At 38.1% G+C, this 26,879-nt stretch overlaps 3 protein-coding genes across 4 annotated transcripts in view; 1 reads left to right on the top strand and 2 right to left on the bottom strand.

Moving 5' to 3' along the window:
- Positions 1-2,620: 2,620 nt before the first annotated feature.
- On the top strand, positions 2,621-11,993 carry thoc1 (THO complex 1). The gene is made up of 21 exons (XM_061732426.1): positions 2,621-2,705; positions 2,996-3,069; positions 3,869-3,929; positions 4,015-4,084; positions 4,639-4,757; positions 4,855-4,903; positions 4,995-5,090; positions 5,265-5,347; positions 5,443-5,516; positions 7,970-8,078; positions 8,185-8,319; positions 8,436-8,536; positions 8,651-8,717; positions 9,375-9,425; positions 9,545-9,615; positions 9,774-9,869; positions 10,119-10,184; positions 10,276-10,359; positions 10,510-10,657; positions 10,767-10,851; positions 11,567-11,993. Exons 1-21 carry the CDS (start codon positions 2,658-2,660, stop codon positions 11,842-11,844), a joined length of 1,965 nt encoding a protein of 654 aa, XP_061588410.1. The 5' UTR covers positions 2,621-2,657; the 3' UTR covers positions 11,845-11,993.
- Positions 11,994-12,027: 34 nt separating this feature from the next.
- Positions 12,028-19,307, bottom strand: usp14 (ubiquitin specific peptidase 14 (tRNA-guanine transglycosylase)). The gene is made up of 16 exons (XM_061732434.1): positions 19,149-19,307; positions 18,205-18,350; positions 17,149-17,181; positions 16,949-17,053; positions 16,696-16,799; positions 16,486-16,544; positions 16,253-16,383; positions 16,006-16,086; positions 15,823-15,905; positions 15,569-15,683; positions 15,120-15,185; positions 14,916-15,008; positions 14,691-14,819; positions 14,519-14,579; positions 13,078-13,185; positions 12,028-12,997 (listed from the first exon to the last, which is right to left on the bottom strand). Exons 1-16 carry the CDS (start codon positions 19,162-19,164, stop codon positions 12,852-12,854), a joined length of 1,476 nt encoding a protein of 491 aa, XP_061588418.1. The 5' UTR covers positions 19,165-19,307; the 3' UTR covers positions 12,028-12,851.
- Positions 19,308-24,149: 4,842 nt separating this feature from the next.
- Positions 24,150-26,879, bottom strand: part of rock1 (Rho-associated, coiled-coil containing protein kinase 1) — a 38,115-nt gene continuing 35,385 nt past the window's right edge. The window contains exons 28-33 of one of the 2 annotated variants that reach the window (XM_061732416.1): positions 26,500-26,570; positions 26,285-26,373; positions 26,073-26,151; positions 25,671-25,932; positions 25,138-25,345; positions 24,150-24,866 (exon numbers count right to left, since the gene is read on the bottom strand). In XM_061732416.1, the coding sequence (XP_061588400.1) occupies positions 24,815-24,866; positions 25,138-25,345; positions 25,671-25,932; positions 26,073-26,151; positions 26,285-26,373; positions 26,500-26,570 (761 nt within the window). In that variant the 3' untranslated portion in view covers positions 24,150-24,814. The remainder of the gene's footprint in view (positions 24,867-25,137; positions 25,346-25,670; positions 25,933-26,072; positions 26,152-26,284; positions 26,374-26,499; positions 26,571-26,879) is intronic. The other variant, XM_061732417.1, reaches the window with a different exon arrangement.

Here is a 26,879-nt window from a genome sequence, read left to right as displayed (position 1 = left end):
AGAAGTACGTGGCACGCCTCACCGACGATTTGAAAGCAGCGGTGGTGATTGCTCAGGAACATGCTACAAAAGAGCAGAACAGACAGGCCCGCCTGTACAACAGGGCAGTGAAGGGATCTAAGGTTGAGATCGGTGACAAAGTGCTCTTGGCCAACAGGACGGAGAGAGGAAAAAGGAAGCTTGCTGATCGGTGGGAGTCGACCATCTACACTGTTGTGGATGTGAACTCAGGGACACATACATACAGGATCCGTGATGCAGTTAATGGACGGGAGAAGGTGGTTCACAGGAACCTACTGATGCTGGCCAATTTCCTCCCTGTGGGGGATGCTGTTGTAATGTCTGACGTTGCCTCATCCACGCCTAACACAGAATCCTCAGTTCCCGGTACTTCTGACATTGGAGGGACGGGAGAGGCCCTGCTTGGGACTGGGAGCGTGGTTCTTGCTGGGGCTAGTAACTGTCTTGACACTGAGATTGGCCAAAGCTCACCTGTGGCTGTGGAGGACAGCAAAGCTCTCTTGGCGGACCTGGGGTCTGTGGACTCTGAGGGGAGAACGATTGATTGGATTACACAGTTATCAGCGCCTAGTTTTTCAGACTTGACTAGTTTGACCCCTGACCCTAAGGACTCCTCAGTCTCGCCTGTGGACGAATTGACTGTTCAATCCGAGACTGCGCCGGCAGCTGTGAGACAATCAGACTCTGTTCTTGACACTGTGACCATGACAGACGCTACATCAGACACTCTGCGCACTGTTGACCAGACCTCACAGACACAGGTCAGGTCTAGAGTTGGCCGTTTAGTCAAGCCTGTGAATAGACTCATACAAACTATGTCCAGACAGGATGTTGTTCAGGACTAGTTCAATGTTAAAGATGTTTGCAACTCTGTGTTCCGGACCTTTAATGACTGAAGCCTGATTCCATAGGCTTAGGTTTTTGTTTTCTTTTCTACATTGTGCGGTTGGGTCTGGTGGGGTGTACAAGGCACCCTGTTGCCAGTTGTTGGATTGAGGGTTAAGCGCTGCTCTCATACCACTTCATCCTTTTGGGATACATTCAGTGTTGGTTTCTTCTTGAAGTTGACCCTTTGTGTTGTGTACTGTACGTTTGTAATATTTTCCGTGCTGGATACTTTGTATCTGCTGGTAAATTTTGATAAAATTCAGTGGGGGTGGATGTAACAGAGTTGAAAAATCCCACTTTAATCATTTTTGTTTTCAAATTATATTTAGGGATTTTATTTATCATTTATTTATTTTGTTGAATGTTTGTGAATTTTATCTAAATTAGTTATTTTATTTTATTGTTATTTTTATTTGCATATTTTGAGGAAACTGCCTTTTTGGCCCTACCCTCTTTTTGTACCTCCTGGGCTTCCGTATCTCTTTACTTCAGCTCCTCAGTGCTGCGTTGCTCTGATGAGTGTAAGTTGTGTTGGGAACTGCTGCTGCTTTTCTTAAGAGATTTCTTTAAGAAATTATCCATATATGTTGATATTTTTGGCGCATGTTGTATACTTTAAATACTACTGATATTACGTGGCTGTTTTGTGTTGTTTTTATGATTTAATATGCTTTTTGTGGATGTTTTATTTTCGCGCCCTTGGTGTACAGCGGCGGGCGGTAACCGGTTTAAACCAGTAGGTGGCAGTGTAAACCAGACGGCGCTGCAGAGCCTCGATCTGAGTGTTCACTTTCCCGTTTTTGTTTTGTTTGTTCAGGGAGCAGGAGTTTAAAAGAGGGTCCAGAAGACTTATTCTTGTGTTTTTCTGTCTTCTGCAGGTATGTTTCCTTTGTCAAATTAATTGTTTTTATTGTGTTTAAATTAGTGAGTGCTGCGTTGCTCTGATGAGTGGAGCAGGAGTTTAAAAGAGGGTCCAGAAGACTTATTCTTGTGTTTTTCTGTCTTCTGCAGAAATAAACGTAGCAAAACCTATTCATGACTCATCATTTGTTGCAACGGATCCAAACCTGTTACATGTTGTTTTTATGTTTTCTCGTGTTCGGAATAAAGCTTACATTCATTCATTCATTAATATATTTGACTGTAGAAATTTGAAATAAATTGGCCATTGTAAATATAGTACTGAGTAAGCTACAACAAACATTTATTTTGAGTCTTTGTGTGCTCTGCTAGACATAAATACATAATAGTCATACGATGCTGAAGTTAGCTTCCGACTCGCTTCATTTCACCAGAGGGCCAAAGGGCAATTTCACCGCAGGAGCAACGAAGCAGACCAGGCCAAGTCAGAAACGTACTTCAACCTTAGTTCAGTGGTCTCTTGGACAAAAATTAAACTGTAATTCCCTCCTACAAAATAATGAATGGATTAATGCATTAAAACACATTTTGATTTGTAAACCGTTGTGTGCCTTTGTGATTTCGCAAAAAAAATCTTGTTTTTTGGTAGACATGTATATGTTTTGTTTGTTTTTACATTCCAATTAAAAACGTTCAAACCTGAATCCAATTAACTTAATGCGAAAAAAAGAAAAAAGAAAATGTCCTTGCATGCATCACAGATATGTCCTTAAACAAGGTCCCAATCAAATATTATTAGTTTTTAATCCTCATTATTCTCATTTTAAGTCACGCCGCTCGCAGTAACCGGAAGTGCTTCGCTGTCACTTCCGGTGTGAAATCTAAACATGTCGCCGTCCCTCTTTAATTTCATCGACGTTAAAGACAAATTTACGGTAAGAAGCGGGAGTTTTTTATCTCTTTGCAAGAACAAACATAGCTGGATATCGTTTGTTGTATCTAAAACAGCAGTGGGGTAACTGGTGTTTTCAGTGGTTTGTTCCGTTATCACAACAAGAGTAGATGAAGCTAAGCTAACACAAGTACCGCCTCACAAATCCTTATAATGATGGTTTATTATTATTATTGTTATTATAATTATTATTATTATTATTATTATTATTGTCACTATTATAATTATTATTATTATTTATTATTATTGTTGTTTATTCTCACACAACTACAGGCTGCTGCCAGACATGCCCTTGCTGCCAAAAACTACAAGCCTCTCTTAACTGTGTTTAACCAGATCCCTGGCAAGTAAGTGTCCTCTGCAGTGACTTGTTGCTACTTTGTTGTACATTAGAAAACATTATCAGAGGTGTCAAAAGTATTCACATTCATTACTCAGGTAGAAGTATAGATACTAGAGTTTAAAAATACTCCTGTAGAAGTTGAAATATCAACTCAAGTTTTTAACTCAAGTAAAAGTATAAAAGTACTGGTTTCAAAACTACTTAAAGTATAAAAGTAAAAGTAATGTAAGGGGGAGAAAAGCCATTAAGGACAAAAGCCATTGAAAATGAATGCATCTTAGTATAATGCAAATATATTAAAGAACCATATATGTGTACTATTGAGCATTAACATGTGTTTCAGAGAGCAGCAGATATGATGACTAGTTGCCTATAAGTATTGTAATGGTGCAAAAAGTCAAACTTCAGAGGCATGTTATCATTTATCCTAACCTTTATTGGAATCTACATCCAAGTTTAGTTGCAGGAATCTGAGGGAACGGATGTAAGAACAAAACTGGACAAGAACATCTGAAACAACCACAACCAAATTCCCTCTATCCGGATGGCGCAATTTAACTGGATAGTTTTTTTTTTAAGGGCCGAAATGAAATAGAGTAACAAGGCTGTTTTTAAAATGTAAGGAGTAAAAAGTACAGATAATTGCCTGAAAATGTAAGGAGTAAAAGTAAAAAGTCGTCTGAAAAATAATTACTCCAGTGAAGTATAGATAACCAAAATTTCTACTTAAGTAAGGTAACAAAGTATTTGTACTTCGTTACTTGACACCTCTGATAATTTGTGTTTCTTGTTTAATGTTACAGTGAAACGGAGAAGAAAACTACACTTGACCATGCCCTGAGGGGCGTTCTTGGAGATCAAATCGTAAGTTGTTTTTGTCATTTTTATTTATTCATGTAATTGAATTAAACATTCGTCATAAGCCGGTAACAAATCATTTTCTCTGTAGGTTGAGCAGAAGATCAGCTGCGATGAGTATTTGAGTCTGATCTACCTGAGTATTGACGCCGTCACAGAGGGTATGTCATCATTATTGATTTTGTATCTTACACATCTCATCCCCCTATCTCATATTAGAATATCAGATGTCAGACTTTTTCATTTGTGTATTGTCTCTCTGTAGGCCCTTCTTCCTACTACTCTTTTTGGTTTTACACTTCCCTCTTCACTTCACACTCTTTTTTTTTCCTTTGAGTTAGTAATATTTGGGCAGTGTAAACACCTTGACTAACGGTATGCAGGTGTGAGTAGTACAAAAGCCTCACACAAATGCATTTTCTGTAAATGCTGCTGCACAAACTTGCAGCGGAGGGAAGGGGGAACAGTTTTACATGCAATGCACAAATTTGAACTGCTGCTATGAATTTGGTTGGTTTGTTAGTTTTGTTTCTTAAGAAAATGGGAATAGTCACATTTTTATGCATTTTTCACAATATTTCACATTATTATGTAAGCATTACAATTTAATTTTCCTCTTTTTGAAAACAGACTGTATTCTAACTCCATACAAACTTGTTTTAGTTCAAAACCGTTTTGGAAAGAAGTGTTTTGTTCTGTGTCCGTGTTCATGCAGGTATCTGCCCGGCCACAACCCCTTTTGTCCTCCTGGGTGACGTACTGGACTGTCTTCCACTTGACCTGTGTGACAAAATATTCTCTTTTGTTGAAGAGAATGTGTCCACCTGGAAGTCGGTAAATAAGATGTGCCTTTGCACTACATCTAGTTAATTTATATTCATTTTAATTCTAATTGTTCAGTCACCACGCTTATACTCTGCTTTTCTTTCAGAACTCTTTTTACTCTGCAGGGAAGAACTATTTGTTAAGGATGTGTAATGGTAAAGATCTTACAGCATTCTTGTCTATGCAAACGAATGTATATCTTCAGAAAGGCTTTCCAGTTCATAACACACTTTTCTGTCTGTGTAGATCTTTTAAGGAGGCTGTCAAAATCTCAGAATACTGTATTTTGTGGGCGAATCCAGCTTTTCCTTGCACGTCTCTTCCCTCTCTCTGAAAAATCAGGTAAGGACAATAACTGAACTTTAAAACAAAAAAAATGTCATCGGTCCAACAAAGTTGCAGTTCACCACATCAAGCTATATTCTGGCCACCAAGGTCTGAGTCCCTTACATTAAACTCATGTTAATTTGTTTTTTTCTTCTTTTTTTTCCCTTTTCTTCTCTTTGATAAATCTAGGTCTCAATCTACAGAGCCAGTTTAATCTGGACAATATAACAGTGTTCAACAAAAATGAACAAGAAAGCACTCTTGGCCAGAAGGTGAGGCGCTAATGTCAATATGATATTAATTTTGAACCTTTTTATTTAAGTAAAAACTTTCAAAACAATTTGATTTTATCCTGCCATATTTATAGCAAACAGAAGAAAAGGAAGATGGCATGGAGGTTGAAGAAGGTGAAATGGGAGAGGATGAGACACCTGCCCCCTGGTAAGTTAGTCTTTCACTAAAATGTGGCACAGGTTTTGCCTCATGTTTCAATTATATTTAAATAAAATTACTTTTTTTCTTTAAATTATTAATCTATTTTTTTATTTTTACTTATTTGGACCATAAAGGATGTTTTTGATTGGCTTCTAATACATATGAAAATCAGCTATCAAAGCTACAGCTGTTGATTTGTACTTTGCATCTGTGGAGAACCTACTGTTGTATAAACCCCAGGTCAGGGTACCACAAAACGGTTAGAGGAACCAACCTTTATTACTTCAGGGTGAGGTTTTACAACTAATTGGTATGTATTTGAGGAACCTATAAAATGAGAAGTTTGTATGAACTAGAGAAACTAGTGGAGAAGATAACAGAAACAATAAGGGAAAGTGACCTGGGACCTCATGTACAAAGGGTATGTGAATCCTTGTGCAGGAATTATGCTAATGGAAAAAACGATCAGATGTTCAAAACTGTGTTGTATGTCCAAATCCTCCTCCCTCAAGTAGATCAATTTGAATTTTTTCAAGACAACTTTATTTATCCCTTGAAGGGCAATTTGATTCGGCAGCTCGCGCCCAAACACATGCATACATAATAAGATGATTAGGATAAATATCCATGAAAACCCGGTCATCCAAACAAGGAACTTGCAAACGCAAGTGGAAAAGAACATAACATCGACGTGAGCTCGAGACACTGGTCTGGGAAAATAATTGATTTGGCAGCATTTCCTCCAATTTAAGCCGTAAAACAATACAGAGTAGTGTCATATAGTTGTGTTGTGAGAGTTGTTGTTGTTCGTTGCTTTGTGTTGTGTTCCGTGAAGAGTTTATTGTTGTGTTCATACGAGTTTGTGAATGTTTACGTGGAGCGTTAGGGCATCATTATGCTTCTTTTTTTATTTTTGTATTTTAAGGATCAACACCATAACTTAAACTGGTGGGACGAAAAAATGGCTCTCCCCATTGCAGTTTGCTTACACTGTGTACACTATGTACGCTGAGTCTTACAACTCATAGAGAACGTGTCCGCAATCACCTCTCAAAATTAAAATAATGTGTGAATTTATATTTAATCCTTGAATCAACACAATCTGGTGCTCCTCCTCTGCGAAAATAGAGACAAGTTGTGCAAAGGTGAAAAATATAGTAAAACGTTGTTGCAAATCGGAGTGACCGGGGAGAGACTGGCCTCCTCCGCCGGCTCAATATAAGACTTTATAAAAACTTTATTCATATATTGATGAGTAACTTCAATTTGTACCAACCGAACTATTAGTGACATGTTAGTTTTATTTTTAAAAGACAACTTTAGGGAACCGGATCTTCGCTGCAAATTGTGTTTTAATGTTTGTCTGTTCCGACACAGTTATGGGATATTTGAAGGATCTGGCTTTCATCTCGAGCAGTCGTCCACTACGCTCCTCATGGCGACTGACTGCAGGTCAGGATGTCAGTTAGCTACTGCCATTTGTAGTGTCCTAACAGAGCCAATGTGATTTATGGGTTACATCGTTTTGCACCTACCTTTACATATGACCATGTGGTTAATTGTCAAATTATTGCAGTTTGACTCGTGTAACTTATTTGGTGATTTGGGGACTGTCACGTCTTTTACGTGTGGTAGTGAACGTATTGTTGATGTCATGTTTCCTCAACTGCATCGCCAGTGAGTGTCGCCAACGAACAAACCTTAGACATGTACTTACGCTAACCTTGATATGATATGTGCATGAGGGACACCAATTTTTCACATTCATTTCACTTTTTGAACATCTGACTGTGAGCGTAGAAAGTGGCGTCTGCACGTTTTTCTTTGTGTGCTGCACTCTTTGTACATGAGGCCCCTGGTCCGTTGAGATGATAAAGGTGACACGTTCTCTTTATGGCTAGTATGAAACCAGATTCTGTAAGCCATCATGTCTTACTCAAAGATGTTGAACTCTAAACCTGCTTGTCTGAGATCTGTTGCTTGTGCTTCATTAAAAAAGGAATTAAGTTAATTCAGGTGCTGCTTCTCTTTTGAAGATCCCACAAATCTTGTACTCAGTGATTTCATGTTAGCAGTCCTAATGGTTTTTGGTTTATATAGTATGGGCTACAACATGTCTCAGATGCGAGAACAAGGTATAAGTAACTTTGGATAATTATTTCTTTGGTTAAAAAATCTACAATTTACCCCAAAACTATAACTTGCCATTACATAGTTCAAAAGAGTTCTAGGACAGAGGGCTGGCTAACGTCTTCTGCTGGCAGGCAGAGTTGTGGTGGGTCCAAATTATCTATTTATCATTAGGTTAAAACTTTGCAAAAATGCAATACAACAATTTGAGGAACAGATATTGGTTTTTAGACTATGAATAACTGCAGCGGAACTATAAATTCCAATTTCTCGTAAATGTCCATTGTTCATGTTTTGTAAGTGTGTTAAAACTGTGATTTTGGTTTCAGTTCCATTCCAATTGACTACAACTTGTACAGAAAGTTCTGGACACTGCAGGACTACTTCAGAAATCCAATGCAGTGCTATGATAAGTTCTCATGGATGACATTCCTTAAGGTAATCCGAAAATGCATCTGCAGCTGACAGATCAGTGAAAATGTCCAAATAAAAAACGGAAGAATAGCAACTCACTGCCAGCATGATTTCCTGTTGTCCTGTTTAGTACTCGGATGAGACCCTGGCAGTATTCAAGAGCTACAAACTGGATGACATGCAGGCGTCCAAGAGGAAGCTGGAAGAGCTGAGAGCATCTGATGGAGAACATGTTTACTTTGCTAAGTTCCTTACAAGTGAAAAGGTGAATTAAACATGTATTGATTTGCACGTTACTAATTACAGCTCTAATGAATTTGTTTGTTTTAAACTTAAGAAAAGAATTAAATTTCAGTGTATTTCTTTACTTTTTATTTGCAGCTGATGGATTTGCAGCTAAGTGACAGCAACTTCAGGCGGCACATACTACTGCAGTACCTCATCCTGTTCCAGTACCTGAAGGCTCAGGTCAAATTCAAAAGGTAAAGCATGTCTCCATGTTCTACTGAAACGGTACACTCATTTGTGTGACAAAACCACTGTCATTTTTTGGGGGGGAGAAAGTCAGTGTTTTATTTTATGTCTTTGTGTGACAGCTCCAGCTGTCTTCTGAATGATGACCAGACAACATGGATTGAGGAAACGACTGTACTGGTTTATCAAGTGAGTTGAACGTTCTGCTGTAACACTTCCAACTACACTGGCATTCAGTTTATTTGTTGGGTTTCAGATCATCAGGTTTTCCACATTTTGTAATGTGTCAGTCGGGTATTTGTTCTTATACAATCCCTATAATCATATATCATCTTCATAACAACGAGGATGGCTTCATAGTGTCATGTGGATGGTTTTCTCCCTCAGGCTTTAACGAAAGGTGCATGAAGACAAACCTAGAACAATCACATTTACATTTCAACAGAGCGTACAGCCAATAAAACATAAGTATATCACGATGTGACCAATCAAGAGTCTTGATCTGAAGCCAAGCAGAGCATCTCTGCAGAAGACCTGAAAATAACTATGAGCTGATGCTCCCCATCCAACCAGGAAGAATTCCAAGAATAATGAGAAAAGGAAAGGAAGTGCTGAGGTTGAAGTATCCAGCCCAAACTGAAATGCGGCTTTGATTTCTGCACTGTGCTGTACGTCATATATTATTTACACTGGTGGCTGCAGCTTCCAGCCATTGTAAATGTTGAGAAAGATTTAGAAAATCTAGTCAAGTTTTTTTGGTGGTGTTTTTGCCATTTAGAAAGCTTGACTTTTTATTGCCATAAAGTAGAGCAAACCTGTTTTTAAAATATGCTCTTGTTCTTGCAGCTGCTGAGAGAAATCCCTCCTGATGGAGACAAGTTTGGCACAATGGTTGAGGTGAACCATGTTCTAGGAACACATTTAATATTTATTAAGCCTGTCTATGCACATTCACATTCTGCCGTGTTTTTGTTGGAGTTCTCTGTACTCTCATCTCACCAGAAATGTTTTGACAGCATATCCTCAACACAGAAGAGAACTGGAATACCTGGAAAAACGAGGGATGTCCGAGCTTTGTCAAAGAAAGGTACAGAGTGGAAAAAACTTTAAAGTAGCCATGGCAGATAATTGCTTTGGTTAATTTATGTACACTGATTAGGGGGGGGCCGGCAGAAAGGTGTGGTGTGGAAACTTAGGGTAGTATGTCAAAATGACAAGTGGCTCCAATTGTTTCCCCGTAAACAGAACGGTAGATGACAAACCCAAAAGACCGACCAGGAAAAGACAGGCTCCAGAGGACTTCCTTGGAAAAGGGCCAGACCGCAAGATTTTCATGGGAAAGTATGTTATCTAACCAGGCGTGGGTTATGAATGTTCATTAGTGCAAATGTTTTACTAATTAATTTATCATCCTTTTTAAACTTAAATCCTATGATTTTTAAAATTGTATTGTATTGTTTCCATTTTGCTAAAACATCATTGAACAAGGAAATAAAACTGCACCTGGATGCAGATCTTAGTCTGTTTATGGAGACACAAACTAGAATTATTTGGAGCTCTCATAAGTTGCACCCTTGTGTGTTTCAACAGTGATGAATTGACTCGATTGTGGAACCTGAACCAGAACAACATGGATGCCTGCAGATCAGACAGCAGGTCAGTGGTTTACAAAACCAGGTAGCAGAATACGGCATTCACACGTACCAGGTTTGTTTTGCCCACATTTGATGTTTCTGTTTTTCCACAGAGAGTTTATGCCGTCGCTGGATGAGTTCTTTGCAGAAGCTATTGAACAGGCTGACCCTGCCAATATGGTGGAGGACGAGTACAAGTAAGTCAGCGCTGTGACATGTCTCTGCCAGAACTTCTGAGTCGGTTTACAATAAAAAAAAAAACATTTCAAATTCTGTTATGTTAAGTGGTCAATTCTCTGTCTCTTCTACTGTATTTATTACTCCATGTCAACCTATAAATCTTGCAGGGTTGTGCGTAACGCAAATTATGGCTGGCGGGCTCTGAGGCTGCTGTCCAGGAGAAGTCCACACTTCTTTCAGCCAACTAACCAGAAGTTCAAGAGCTTGGCAGACTACTTGGACAGCATGGTTAGCAAGTTGGCCAAAGAACTGCCGGTAAGGGATTTGTTTACTTATTAGAAATGACTTTTCAACATTTAAAAAGGAGTGAACTGTTGGTCAATGCTGGTATTTTTTTTTTTTACTCATTACTCTGAAAATGCAGAAGGATATTCCTTCTGAAGAAATCAAGACCGGAGAAGAGGATGACGATGATAATGGAGACAATCTTCTTAAAGACAGCAATGACAGTAAGTGTTAATCACTGTTGACTAAATCACAGATGTACAGAATATTAATGACAGTTGATCGTGTTTGCATCCTGAAATCTACAGTATAAATTATATTTTTAAGCCTGTCTATGCACCACACTACAGTGGCAGCGGTGGATGTATGGAATAAATTAGATAGGGATTTGAAATTATGTAGAACCTTAACCTTATTTAAAAAAACATTGAAAAGAAGAATGATTTCTTTATATCAAATTAATGAGTGGTGATGCTGCTATGTTGAGTTGGGTATTTATTTAATTAGTGATTTGATTTTTTAAGGATGAAGGAAACATGTAGACTGCACCTTTATTTTTAATTTTTTTTATTTCTTGAGGAATTTTTGTTATCCCCATGGAGGCAATTTGTTTTACTGTCAGTCTTTTCTCTTACTTCTTGCTTTCATTACTTTAATTAATCTTTTTGAGGGTAGGCAAATAAGCTTTGCTTCAGCCTACACCTTTTTCGGTCTAGATGGTATTTGTATATTGGAAATTTTTTGTAATGTTTTCTTTGAACAGTGTATTAGTTTTCTTGTCATTTTTATTCTTTTTTTTTTAAGTGATGTCATGACTAAACTAAACTATTTGAGTTAAAACCCCTCATAAATATAACACATTTTATGCAAAAGGTTGTTTTACCTCTTGGCATGTCTACTCATACATCCTTTTTTTTTTTATTATGCATTTCCTTCCAGGTCCGAGTATTCAGAGCAAACTCGTGTCAAACCAGCAGATGGATGAGGTTGCAGCCAAACTGGGTGCTCAGTGGAAGATGCTGGCCTCTCATCTGGACATGAAGGCAGCAGAGTTGCGAGAAATCGAAACAGACAGCGAAGAAGTTGACATGCAGGCTAAACTGATGCTTGTGGCCTGGCAGGACAGAGAGGGAGCACAAGCTACGGTGGAGACCCTGGTCACAGCTCTCAACGCAGCAGGCTTCGCCCAGATTGCAGACGGCCTCAGTGAGGCTTAAACAGAAAATGTCTTGGTTAATCCGTTCTTTCAGTTACTTTGTTGCAGCACGCATTTTCATACCAAAATATTGGCAACTGACATTTTTGTATGCAGTCTAGGTGCAGTTTTTTTCCACAGTAGAGAATTCAATAAATGTTTTTCCTTATAAAAACTCTGCTTCTTTCACATAAAAGATTCTCATTTTGGTATAGCAGTTTATTTTCACCACCTATGAAAAGCTTGTCAATAACTTATTACAGCTTGTTTGTTTTAGACATTGTGGCAGGAAGATCAGGAAGTCTGCACAGAGAAAGTGAAATATAAGTCTGAAGTCGGCATCACAAAGAGCAATGTTCAAAGCCTACTGAGCAAACTGTCACGGTTTAATCTCAAGTCTTTATTTAACAGCACACGGTTCACCACAAGGGCAACCTGTTCTGAACCTTTTCCCCAAAAAGAGCATTAATGACGGTTTGGCAGGCAGAACCTCATCTGTCAATACACTTTGAGAACAATCACAGGAGATGATGAGAGCCAAGCACTTAAAAAGACCTGAGATTGAACCCGATTTTCCCAGAGGGTCAACAGGTGAACAGGTCTTTACAGTGTTTTTGTAATACATCTTCAATGACACAAGCCAGTTTGTCGAACAATAACGTGACTTGGCATTTTTGTACAATTGATTACACGACTTAAAGAGAAATACTTTGCTCTCATATGGTCACCTTATCAAAGGCTTTAAAAATATACAATGTGTATAAAACATTTAATGAAACTGCAAAGCTTGACGTAAAAACCTTAAGGAACCAGTCCAGAGATTGCCTCTCTCATCTCCATTTTCAAAGCCAACTATGGTTGAATATTTTAACACAAATTGTTTTACAAGCATCTGTGTTGGTTACAAAAAAAAAAAAAAAATTAAGGTCATCAAATCATTAAAGACACAAGTTTTATTGCACATCTATGCAGACAGTGCTTGGAAATGGCAATCTGTAGGTGTGGGTGTTGTCTAAGATCTTCCAACAGCTACTGTTCCTCTTCAAGTATTTCCAGCCGGCGAGGCCCGTACAGTAGGACATACGCTATATGCCAGTCTCCACCGCCAGAGAGTCGCAGGATATCCTCCGGAGACACCACACTCACCTTGTCATCGTCAAACTTCACCCACTCATCTATCAAAAGAAAAAAAAAAAAACGGTTCCTAAACATCCTGAAAAAACACATGGATATATTGTGGTGAAACAACAGTTACCTTCTTTCCTCTTGACCCATCCTACGTAGTGGCCTGATGAGCTGGAGCGGCCCTGGTGTGTCAGCACACCCTGCAGGTCGTAGTAGCCACTGTTGTTGGAACCCAGGTCTGCAAAAACAGTTGTTCGTTAAATTCAAATGGCCTTGCAGGCGATTACTCTATCCAGACCCAATGTGCAGGCACAAAACTGACTTACTTGGAGACTCAACAACAAAAGTACAGCACAAGAAATAATTTTTAATATAAAAGATATAGAACCGTATGTTAAGTATGGGTGGAAAGTTTGGTCCAAAGGCACAGGGAAATAGATTTTTCATAATGTGGTCTGTTCATATAACCAGTGTATTTAAAAATAAGCAAACATGCAGATATGTGTTCAATAATTAGTGGGGAAATGTTTTCTCTACTGTTAAAGAATCGGGCTTAATAAAAAGGTCTCACATTATATAATACTGATCAAGGACCACAGTGGAGTCGTACTTTGTGATGCGGAGGAGTAATTTTTGAATAACTGCAGATCCCCAAGTAATACTAGTGCAGTGCAAATGGGGCATAAGAAAGTCTGGAAAAGCATAATATGGGACTTTTTTTTTTTTTGGTTTGAATTGGCAAACCAACAATGCACACATGTTGGACCATGGTACATGTTCCTCGATTTCATCTGTTCAAAATAAATCATTGTTCAACAACCAATTTTAATAAATAGATTTTAAACAAATTATCAAAAATTAGAAAGATGTTCCTGCAATGTCTGAAGCCTTGTGGTTCTTGAATGTAAACATTTCAAAATTACAGATAAATCCCCTTTACATTCATGAAAGTGTATTGCTGTAGACAACACAATTACATCTTCAAGAATGTTCCAGACTATAGATCATTTTCTTTAACTAGGAGAGATTATTAGATGGATGATTTTTAAATAAACTAAGGCCTTGCAAACACTGACATTCCAAGATTTCAAACATAGTGAATGTTCAACAGAACACAAAACTCTGCAGTAGTACTGAACAAGGAAAAAATATTGACAACTGACTTTAAAAATGGTTGTGGTGCAAAGTACTCGAGTTTATGAAAATGGAGGAACTATGTAAAACAAAATGTCTAATTCCTACAGTTTCTTTCTGAAACCCCTTGAATTTAAAAGACAAAAGTTCACACCCAAACCACATTTTGATCTTACTTAAAAGCCTTTGTAGTCATACAGAGACTAAATTATGGTATTTCTGTCCATATATGAACAGTAATGGAAAAGACTATGGAGGTATGTTTTCAGCACCTTAAGTTTATTGCTTAAGAAATTCAACCACATATTTCAAGACATTTATTCTTACTCCTCTACTTCAGGACCTAAGATGTATTTGTTGTGTATGCATTGCATGTACTATGAGATTTACTATACCTCCACATTTTAACTTCCATGTTACAGATGGTCTCAACATACCTTCTGGGAACGAGACAGGCTCATATTTCACTTCTTTCGCCGCATCTGGCTTTTTCAACACCTGATGCAAATGGGAGAGACATAAACAACTGGTTTATTATGCTGTGTGTAAACAAGCATTTAAATGAAAAAACAACAAAAGAAGAGTTTAGACAGCAAGTATTCATGTTACCTTTTGTTGCTGTTTCTCTAGCTTCTTGTCCTCTACCTCCTTAAACTTTGACCTGATTGGCAACATCTTCTCCTGGAGTTCTGCGGTGCACAGCTCATAAACATCCAACATAAGCGGGAATTTGACATCCTTCAGAAATCAGAAAATATTTAGTACAAATATTTAATTACCCATTCTTAGTCAGGTTCATTATAATTACATATATGGATCAGGAAAAACACAAACCTTTAGAACTTTTGCATTGACAGACTCTTTCTCTTTGTAGAAAAATCTGACCATCTGAATAGTCAAGTAGGCAGGGACACGGCTAAGTTTTGACTAGTCGGAGGAAGAGAAAAAAAAAACAAACCAGGAGACATTTATGAACTCAGAAAAAAAGACAGTACAAACGTTTTATACTTAACAAAAGGGGAAATTTAAAACACTTACAGATTTTATATACAGTGCATTTCTGTCCAGGGTTGGAGACATTTTTGTGATCTCCTCTTGCAGTCGCTGGTGGAGCAGAAACATGATCAGATCGACGTGACAGATGACAAACTAACCAAATTCAACCTCTGTTTTTTTTTTGTATCATATAATTTATAGAACTTGTATTTTGAACTGCACACGAGGTGAATTTGATTATAATTTACTCAACGCAATTATGTTACGACCGATAATCTTGTTCTGCTTTGGTACAATCCACTCGAGTGAAAAACATGTTTTCCAATAAAAGTTCACATCATTCTCAGATCCATCCCATGCATTTCACATCAGAGTAAAAAGCCTTAATAGCAACAATTAAATCTTTAACTTCAGCCCACAAACTAATGGGTGACATCACACCGACTAACTTTAGTTTACATATGCGTGTCTGCCATTTCTCTGATACATACCAGCCTGAGTCCTGTTGCAAGGTATTTAACTTCTTGATTGATAAAGCAGCTGAGCTGAAGCTGGTTTTCCTTGCCCTTGATTGGTTCTTCCTCCTCAGACTCTGTGCATTTCATGCTGAATCATATAGTTAAGAAAACCTGCGGAAGAGTGGCTCCCTACTGCTGCGACATACCAAATTCAAATGCAACCATGACACAAAATAATGGTCTATGACCAAAGACATAAAAAGGACAAAGACAGAATGAAAGGATACGCAGTTTCAAATTCTACACCAAAATACTGGTCAATGAAGTTCTTCTTAGAAGAGGCAGAAGCAGCACCGCTCTCTGCGTCAGTCTAGAAGTGAATAAAAGCAAAATTTTACTAACGTAAAAAGGAAATTCTTCTCAATTTACAAAACAAAGAATAAAATTTTTTTACAAAACAGAAAGTCTACCTCCATGGTAGTCTCTGGCTCAAGTGGCTCCAACTTTTGCTGAAGGACTCTCATAATCTGGAGCCAGCACTCGTTAGCATCCTGAGAGTTTATTGAAAAAAAAAAAAGAAGAAGCAATATGAACAAGTGCATACAGGTGCATGCCTGTACTTTATGAAGTACGTATGTTCAGTACAACACACACAGCATGGGTGTAAGAATCTCAGTGATCTCAAGGACCACAGAACCAGATTGGAACATGTCTCACCTGCTGAAGGTATTGTCCCTGGTCCCCCTTCTCAGCAAACTGGGGGAAGGCCATGTGGAGGAACTGCAGCAAGATAATAGGTGGGAGGCTGGACGAGGTCTTGTCCATAGTCTCGTACAAGTCACGAAGGGCTAAGGATGAAAGGATCAACACAAACAGATCCGATATGCATTAGAAACGTTGGAGGCAGTTACATGCCTGTTATTTTACAAACACTTGACTTTGCCTCACACCTGCAGTGATGTACTGTGATGGTGCGCTTGCCCCTGAAGATCGCAGAGCACCTGCATACCTGCAGGGGGAGATATGATTTCAGCTGTGACAAAACTCTAAGCTTGGGAAGGAAAAGGCTCCTATTAATCAATATTCAATATTTTGAACCACTATTTTAAAAAAAATAATGAAAAAAAAAATGCTGAGTGTAAACAAGAAGGAAACCTCACTTCCTGAGTGCAGATTTCAGCTCTGGCACAGAACGTAGACACTGCACTGTGGCGTTCATGTAGCAAGTGTTGCCCAAATTTGTCAGCCCACAAGGCAGCTCCATCTAAATATGACCAGAGTGGGATGAGTTTTTCTATAGCTGTCAAGGTTAAATACAGTTTGACAACATGCATGCAAAACAGTTATATTTGTTTAACTGAGATGCAACCTCCTATTTCCCTCTTTGGTATACTGATATTTAGGCTTACTCACCGCTGAGGCCAGCTGTTCTTCGGTCATGTCCTCCACAAACATGGGTCGGACAGCAGGTTCTTCAGGAAGGGCCTCTGCTGAGCCCATCATCAACAGAGTCATTCCCTACAACACAACAGAGTTTTACACATTAGGTCAGGACATTTTGGTATCACTTTAAAGAGAACAGCCATATGCTATCAAACACAGCAAATACTTACATTTTTCAGTTTGATGTTTCCCCATTCATCATCCTAGAATGGTGACAAAGCATTTTTTTAGCTGATGGAAAACACATTTATGCACAACCCTTCTGATGAAGAGGTCACTGCAATCAATGTCAAATTATGACTATAACAAGTAAGTATTGCAATTTGCCATTTTCAGTCATATGGCAGATGGTTACTTTAAAAAAATATAAATAAGAGTACTGCAAATAGAGAGGAAGAGGCTTACATTTGCAAAGTGTGACAACCCAGACATAACTATGTTTATTAGATGCGTGTCTGTTACGATTATTGCTTTTGTTTATCAGTTGACTAAATAAATAAAAATAAAATCCTTGTATTGTATGTACCTCTGTTTATAACCCATTGTACATATTATTTCAAAGTGCTGTCATTGCTGATTAAAAAAAAAACAAGTGTATTTGGTGCTTGTATGCAAAAATGTACATATACAGGACTGTCTCAGAAAATTAGAATATTGTGATAAAGTCCTTTATTTTCTGTAATGCAAAAATGTCATACATTCTGGATTTATTACAAATCAACTGAAATATTGCAAGCTTTTTATTATTTTAATATTGCTGATCATGGCTTACAGCTTAAGAAAACTCAAATATCCTATCTAAAAAATTTAGAATATTCTGGGAATCTTAATCTTAATCTTAGACTGTAAGCCATAATCAGCAATATTAAAATAGTAAAAGGCTTTCAATATTTCAGTTGATTTGTAATGAATCCAGAATGTATGACATTTTTGCATTACAGAAAATAAAGAACTTTATCACAATATTCAAATTTTCTGAGACAGTCCTGTAAAGCAGGAAGAACCGATTTGATCACTCAAGACATATTTAAGAATACAATTTAATTTCCAGCAACTGTAAAAGCAATTAAGTGTCTCCACGACACACCACCACTGCACAAGTAATACCTGAAAAAGCAATGAACTGACCCGGGCCCTTTAGCTTCTTTTAATCTGGTGACATTGAATATGTTCACACGGACACCAATTATCCTTTAATATAAAAAGGAAACTAGTTAGTTCTTTACCTTCAGGGTGCCTCCCTTCACCATGACCTTCTGTCTGTCTGGCTGAACTCCTGTCAGGGCGAAGAGCTGAGCCTTGAACACCATGGGTGGTTCCTCGGTGTTCAGCTCCACTGCGTCAAACTTCTCCTTTCCCCATTTCACGTTAACTGAAAATAAAAATAAATACAATTCTGTATGTTTACTCACAATCTCCATTGCGTGTTGGGTGTTCCACTATATTACCATGTATGACACAGCATTGATTAGTTTATAAATAAATCAGGCATGTAAGAGGACAGCCCTGCTGGAACACTAGTGGAGCCAACGGGAACATCTACATGTTTATATGCGATTATAAAGCTCAACATTGGACATTTTAAACAAACTCACAAAACCACTGCTATCTAAACTGTCAAACATGATGTTTAAGCATCTTTGAGCAACAAACTGCGGTGATTATTCTGCATAGTAGCCACACACTCATGACTTGTCCAGCATTATTAGCGAAGCTGCCATTATGTCTTCAGAATATGATTTAAACGGAAATACAACGCAGTCTGGTGGCAAAGTAAAAACATTCAAACTGTGACAAGAGCCAATGGTTGTTCGTAATTAGATATAAACCCAAACTTCGCTGTTGAAAGGCAAAGCTGAACTAACAGTTATTAGCCGCTGCTAGCGCCTCGGTGCTAGTTAGCATTAGTTAGCACCAGTCACACAGCAAAGAACCTGGTCATAGTTGGACAAATTAACTTATTACTTTATGTCACATTCGGGTTTTTTTATGTTGGGAGGGTGAAACCCAGCAGAAGTGTTTAGAGTGTGACGGTCAACACATTAGCGTGCTAACTTCACACCACGCTACAGCTGAGCTAACTCAATATTCACTGAAGTAAAACACGTGTGAGGCTCGTTCTTAGTGGTTTACGGTCGTTTCTGAGCCATGTTGCATGTATGTGTCGTACCTGTAAACACCGGCATGTTGGAGGGTCTCAGTGGTTCGGCTGGGGGGTTAGTGCCGTGTCAGTCCCAGAAGTGCTGCTGCTGCTGCTCGAGCCGAGCTTCATTCAAACAGCATGACGCTGCAACAACACGCCGACCCACGGCGAGCGATGCGCTCCGGATCGACCAGCTCCGGATCGATGTGCTCCGGATCGGCTCGTCGTCCTGCTACGTCAAAGCTCCAACTGTCCTCCGCTTTGAATGGACAGTTTCAGACCGCGGTTGAATTGGTTTGATATTGGATATTGGATATTATGAATTCAACACCCATAAAACTTGTGATACATACCACTGATTTTGGTCATATTGCTTGTGATGTGTTCATGGTCATCTAGACTATATATCACAAAACAGTAATTATTAAAAAAAATCATATTATAGGCTGATTTAATGAGGTTTAATGAATTCAACACCCATAAAACTTGTGATACATAACACCGATTGTTTTCATTAAACCTCATTAAATCAGCCCATAATATGATTTTATAATAATTACTCTCTGGTGCATCTAGTCATCTCATCTAGTCTAGACATGAACACATCACAAGCAATATGACCAAAATCAGTGGTATGTATCACAAGTTTTATGGGTGTTGAATTCATTAAACCACATTAAATCAGCCCATATATATGATTTTTTTAATAATTACTTTTGTGATATATAGTCTAGATGACCATGAACACATCAGAATCAGAATCAGAAATTCAAAAGTGGTTTGACCAAAATCAGTGGTAGTATCACAAGTTTTATGGGTGTTGAATTCATAATATCGAATATCCAATAACAAACCAATTCAACCGCCGTCAGTTTCATTACCGCAAAAATTATTAAAATTTCATCAACAGTCTCTCACGGCAGCAAAATTAAGCTTTTTCCATAACTTCTCCCCTCACAAAAGCATAATTTGGAACAATGAATACATAACAAGGAAAAATAAATCATTATATTTACAAAACTGGATTGACAGGAATATAATTTTCCTCGCAGACCTACAAAATGATGAAGGTAAAATTCTAAATTACGAGGAATTCCTTAAATCTAAAACCTTTCCAATCACAAATAAAGAATATCAATCGGTAACAAAAATAATATATAATAGTAAATATCCATCTGTTATTTTTTATATACCAGTATTTCTTATTATTTATTTTTCTTATTATTATTATTGTATAGGCCTATACCAGTACTGTTTATAGTGTGCCATACTCTGATATTATTACTCTATTATTATTATTTCTATTGATGCCTCTTGTTTTGCACTATCCCCTTGCTGCTGTACACTGCAAATTTCCCCGCTGTGGGACTAAAGGATTATCTTATCTTATCTTATCTCTTAAACACTATTCCTAATGGAATTCTTCTATTGATGAAGTGTCACTTTGAGACGCCAGAAGTACAAGAGAAGGATCTCTCCCTTCTTGTTGACGGTATAGATATTAGAAACAATAAGTGCACTAATAAACACATAAGAAACTACTTCTACAGTAAAAGGAAAATAATCCCAAGAGGGAAATATGTTTGGAATTCCCATTTTTCAGACATTCAATGGAAAACAGCGTGGCTCCTTCCCTATAAATTTGCAATCTCAAACAAATTAAAAAGTCCAATATAAAATTTTACATCATATTTACCCCACCAACCAACTTATATCCAAATTTGTAGACATTGATAGCAGATGTGTATTTTGTAAACATGACGAAGAGACCATCATACATTTGTTTTATGAATGTGAACATACTTTAAGTTTCTGGAAAAAATTTGAAGCATTTTTTGACATACAAACTAATAATGTAATTAAATTAGAAGCTTAAGATATCTTACTATATTACGAAAACCAAAATTACAAAATTCAACAACTGGTCAACTTAATGATTCTTGTTGCTAAGTTTCACATTCATAAGGCAAAATTCTCCAAATCCTGTCCATCCTTAGTTCCCTTTAAAGTTGATTTCAAAAGGTCAAAGAAATTTTGTGAATAAAGTCGAAATTTCGCCTTTTTTCTCAACATTTCAACTTTATTCACGAAATTTTGACTTTTTTCTCGGCATTTCGACTTTTTTCTCAACATTTCAACTATTCACAAAATTTTGTGAACAGAGCCTGCGGTGCCCTGCAGGCTCTGGAGCCACGGCTACGCCGTAGGGTACGGCGTAGCACCATTCTGCATTGGTGTAACGCAGAACCATAAATCAGCCTTCAGTGTGTGCTCTGTGCCGCTGTTCTGAACTTCTCTGTTGTGCTCATTTTGCTGGGACGTCGGGTCCCTCCGCCGAGACAACTTTTGCGGTATGCGTTCATTGTTGTCTAAAACTGATGCGCAAACTGATGCGCAGTGCCCACCCAATCAGAAACGGCCAGATATTCTGTGATATTTTTTTATATTTATAAAAAAATAAAATTATAAAAAAAATAAAGGATCCCCATAACTTTGACTGGGTGGGCAGGACACACGTTTGGGTGGGCACAGCACCCCCCCCCCTAAAACCGGCCTCGCTTACAGGTGAATGAGACATGGGGTAGTTTTGTTGAAAATGTGCTGTCCAAAATGTCCTGGAAAACTCGACTCTTGCAAGTGGGGGCGTGGCTTTGGACGGAGCGCTGACGGGAGGGGGAGGAGGGGGCGGGGCTTAGAGGTGCCACTTTCAAATCTTGCTAGCTCTCCAACATTACAGACTATACCTTTAATCTCGACATTTCGACTTTTTTGTCAAAGTGCATAATGAAAAAAAATCTTCTTCCTCTAAAATTATTTTTATTTTTCTCCCGCCTGGCCCTAATACTCTTCCGTACATATTCAACCTCACAACCACACATTCACAATTTCCAAGCAAAAAGTGGGAATTGCAGTTCTTTTTTATAAGCCAGAAGGCCACAAAGTCAGTACACATTGCAACACCTGGGTCCCTTGGGACATGCCTGTCAAGTCTCCCGTTTTGGCCGGGAAACTACCGTATTTTACCCCTCTTTCCCGCCGTCCTCCCGTATTAGTATTCCCTTAAATTTCCCATTTTTATAATATAATAATTTTAAAAAAAGGATTATTGTGCGTCTACAAACTGAATTGTCACTAACCTCGCGAGAACTGTCCATTGCTGCGGCCTGGGGGGCAGTTCTCGCGAGGTTAGTGGCGACAACGGGAACAAACTCGGAGCAACAGATCAGAGATGGATGGATGTAACAAGAGAATACATTTCTGCTAAAAAAGCGAAGACTTCATGTAAATATATCTAAAAATGGGAGCCAGAGTCCCACATCAGTGAAAATGACAAATTAAAAGAAAATGTAAATGTTTCACTTGAAGAAAATCAATTTGTATATAATCTGAAAATATTTAAAATAAATGTGCTTTAATTCCCCTTTGTTTTCATTTAGGCTCTATTATAGGAATTGCATACATAGGAATGTCCACAGCATTTCAGTGTCAACAAAAGGTACATAAAGAGTTTGTAGTTTGTAAGTGATTGACAGATAGATATTTTAGATTTCTTGTAAATCTGCCTTAAAATGTAATACTGGACCTCGGTTGGGCTGGTTGGACAGCGGGTGGTGGAAAATTCCCCTTATTTTTAAATCCAAAACTTGACAGGTACGCCTTGGGATGTGCTGCAAAGGGCAGCATAAATTCTGCTAATAAAAACATAGCAGTAGTGAAAACTACTATACAAAGCATGATAAAGATATGTTTATTGACATATCCATCAGTGCGGATTCCAATGCAATTTAACCATGCAAATTATCCAAGACAAGAGCAGATCATATTTCCAGTGCTTTTTTTCTTTTTACTGAAAAAAAAAATACAAATAAAAGACTGTGGAGGTATTCCTTAATCTTTAGGTGTCTCTCGTTATTTACACTGTAGGGGGCTTTGCATTAACTGGACATTAACATGTTGGAGGAAAAAAATAACAAATTTTACTTGACAATCATTCACACAGGTAGACTTATTTTAGTTAAACCCTTTTGAAATTTGTTGTACAATATGAAACACATTTGCAATGAGTCCACAAAGAGGTCATCTAATACATAATTTCTTTTATATCTTATATTCAAAACCAGAGAAGAAACGTTCTGATAAAACCACAAATGTGCGGCAACTTCTTAAAATAAATGATGGAAGAGTTAAGATTTGTCTTGTGTTGGAACAAAAAAAAAAACAAAACAGATATGGCAGTAAAATCAATATCCAAACGTTAAGGCACTAGGTGGGCCAAATGCTACACCTGTTTAGTCTTCTACAAATAATTTACAGTCAAGTCAAACAGTGCAGTTTTACATTTGTTAACTTAATGTTTTCCTTTTGAGCCATTTATCTATGAATCAATGTAAGGCAACACATTACCCAAAAAAGAAGGAAAAAAAAATACAGAAACAATGTACCAAAAACAAAAAAAAAAAACACATTAAGTTTTATGACTCCTATATGCCACTACAATGGAGTTTTCCTTATGGCTTGGAGCAATAAAATAATTATAATAAAAATAATGCATAGATTTAAATGATGATCTTGCATGCTCCTCACTCAATACTCAAAAACATCTAATACTCATGTCCCAATATGCCGTCCAAAACCTGATAAATGACTTGCAGAGTGATAAGAATACAGGCAAACAGGCCAGAGACAATAGATGAAGGCATTAGTCATATTTTTTAGTTGGATACAACGGCTGCATTCAGCTCAAATATTTGTCAAGTGGGGACAGAAATGACAAGATATTATTCTCCACCCCTGAGACAAAACCTTTGACTGCACATCTCCAATCCCTGTAATCACAGTACCTTAAACCGACGACATACTTGCAGGCGTCCAGGCAAAACCCCCCTTTACCTTCTAGATTCCTTTACATCTGTCAATAATATAAAGCACAAAGTGCCTACACGTGACAAGTCCTTTCATCCTTCTGTTGTCCATCTTTAATTCAAGATAAGTGTGCCATCTTCTGGTAGAAATGAGAGCTGCAGGTAGTTTTTCTTCTTAGTTATAACGGCTTTCTTTTTGAATGTGGAGAGAGGGAATTGGCCTTTTATGTCCACAATGCCTTCTGTCTGATATAGGTTGTAATTGTCCAACGTTTGTTGTGGTTTTTGTTATGTTTGTTTTGTCTTTTTAATAAGATATCCAATGTAGTACAGGCTTCCCATTTTTGTGCATGTGGATGGAGGGAAAGTTTAGAGTCCAGAAAAAAAATCCCAACCGTTCAGATGGTTAGCTGAAAGAAAGAAAAGAGACAGTGTCCAGTAAAAGAAAAGCTTTAGTTTTACTTTGGTTAGTAACCAAGGTTAATACATACAGAGAAACCAGTTTATAGATACTGTGACAGCATGAATAACTTTCAACATGTTGAACAGACATGGTAATAATCCTGAATCTGGACATTTCTTATGGAGAGTTTCAAAGTAACCTAAAAAGTTAGTTACCGAACCCAAGAACACATTAGTGTTAATCAGAAATCCCCAAGTGTCAACTGCACAGAGCCCATGAGTCAACCAACCAACCAACCAAGCAACCAACCAACCAGGAAGTGTCTTGCGTTAAAAAACAAAAAAAACCCAGCAATACAATTAATAAATAGACAGGTTTAAAGCTGTAGAGGAAAGTCTAAAAAACATCGACTTCTGAAGAAGTTCCTGTCAACAAGTGCTGGATGTTGTGTCTGCTGCTTGGAGGCTGGACTGCGCTCTGCTACAACACAGGAGACAAACAGCACGTCACATGACTGATTTAGCCATATCTCAGCAGTTAAACTGGGATTAAATAAATAAAACAAAATAGAAAACAACTTCTGACTGCAGCACACCCTTTCTGCCTGAAAAAAAATCTGCTGTGCATGTATATGTTATTTCAGTTTTTCAGATGTAGAAATATTGATATGCAATTAATTATATATATATATTTATATATAAAAAAGAAAGTCTTTTAAAGCACATACAATAGCTCTGAACTGTTCAGTTACCTCAGCTTTCCTGTATTGCTTTTAGGGTTCTTGCGGAAGGACTGATTGGGTCCAGAGCGAGTGGACATAGAACGAGGTGAAGCTCTAGAAAATGTTGATGGAGGAGTCTTAGGAATCTTCTTTCCAAGGTGGCCAATCCACTTCTTTTGCTCATCTTGGGTCAGGGCCAGTAGAAGCATGTCTCGGGCAGAGGTCACGTCGTAATTTACTGTGGAGGAGAGCATACAGGGATGATTAACAATCATGTTGAACAATATATGACCTGTTACTGCACTGAAGTCATGTGTAGGCCGGGCCCCTTCCCCAGGGGTCCTGCTGCATTATTCTTGTTGTGCATTTAAAAATGATTTTCATACGCAGTTATTAAAAAAACAAACAAATTGTTAGTAGAGGAAAAAGGGAAGAAAAACTGATCTGAAAAACTGAGATTTCAATGTTGCAGTCACTGCGTACTACAATGAGTGTTGTAGATAAGGTCTGGTTCATGTAACCATTAATGATAACGGCTTACACAGCCGGGGTCAGGACTTTACCTTTGCAAGGAGCAATAACATCCTCCTTTTTGTCAAGGTGGTCTTTGTGGCACTTCACATGGCAGCGGCGACACTCCAGGGCCGGTGGCGGCTTGAAGACGTGCCATAGAGGCTTGGAGCAGGCCTCACAGTTTGAAGGGAAGTGATACAGCGTGGGGATGAACTCGTGGCCTTTGTGTGGGAGACAGTTGGTCTTGTCGCCCTGAGGAACCGCCTCCATGTCCACCTCCTTCCTGCACTCTCCCTCATTAGCATACAAAATCTGAACAGAGAGAAAAAACACAAGGGTCGTGTCACAAACTCCATCCCAAACACAAGTTTCTGACTGAGTAGGAACTGTATGGACGAATAGAAATGTGAAAATTCATATAAAAAACGCCATGACCGAGAGCAGTATCCTACCTGGAATATCCTAGGTATTTCCTCCGTCTCAGCTCGGTAGACGTCTCCTTGTGTAACTGGTCTCACATGGAACAGTTTGCTGCAGACAATGGTATATCATCATTATTGATATTAGTATCCCACTCATTTGGGAGAAAAAAAAATGTCATTTTGTTCAGGAGTTGTGTGACAGATAAAAAGGATAATAAAAGGATAATAAAAATAAAACTTACTCAATATCTAGTACCATCGAGGGGTTGGACTGCTCCTTATCCTGCTCGTCATTGTAGAACAGAATCTTCTTACTGCTCACCACCACATACTGCAAATATTGAGAAGACAATAACATTGAGCCAGGTTTCACTCCCCGCGGGATTGGTAGCATATGTTGTATCAGCATAATAAAGTTTAATACTAAAAAAGTTTGTAGAATAAATATGAAGCACACCTGTTTCCTCCATCCATATCGCTTGATATTAGCACGATTAGGAATGGAAAGCCAGCCCTCCAATCTTGACTCTGAAAAGCAGAAGAGGCCCAAAAGTTGATATTTTTGCAGTGAAATAAAGACAGTGGAAGAAGGCCATGCAGCAATTAAATCCAAACTCAACTGGGAAAAAAGAAAAGAAAACAAAAGTCAACTGTTATAGCCCTATACTACTTTGAACACAACATGAACCTCTGAGGGAGTTTTAAAGAACCAAGATAATTGCACTTAAGCAGAAGACGACTGTAGATTATTTCATGCGGGAGAGAAAATAAAATTAGGCTCAGGTCACTCCTTAGGGCGTGTTAACGAGTGTGTTTAAGATTTCATTCAAGTTAAGA

The sequence above is a fragment of the Cololabis saira genome, chromosome 10 (assembly GCF_033807715.1).
Source record: "Cololabis saira isolate AMF1-May2022 chromosome 10, fColSai1.1, whole genome shotgun sequence".
Taxonomy (NCBI): Eukaryota; Metazoa; Chordata; class Actinopteri; order Beloniformes; family Belonidae; genus Cololabis; species Cololabis saira.
Note: the sequence above shows the minus strand (reverse complement) of the source record. Positions and strands in the feature narration are given on the sequence as shown.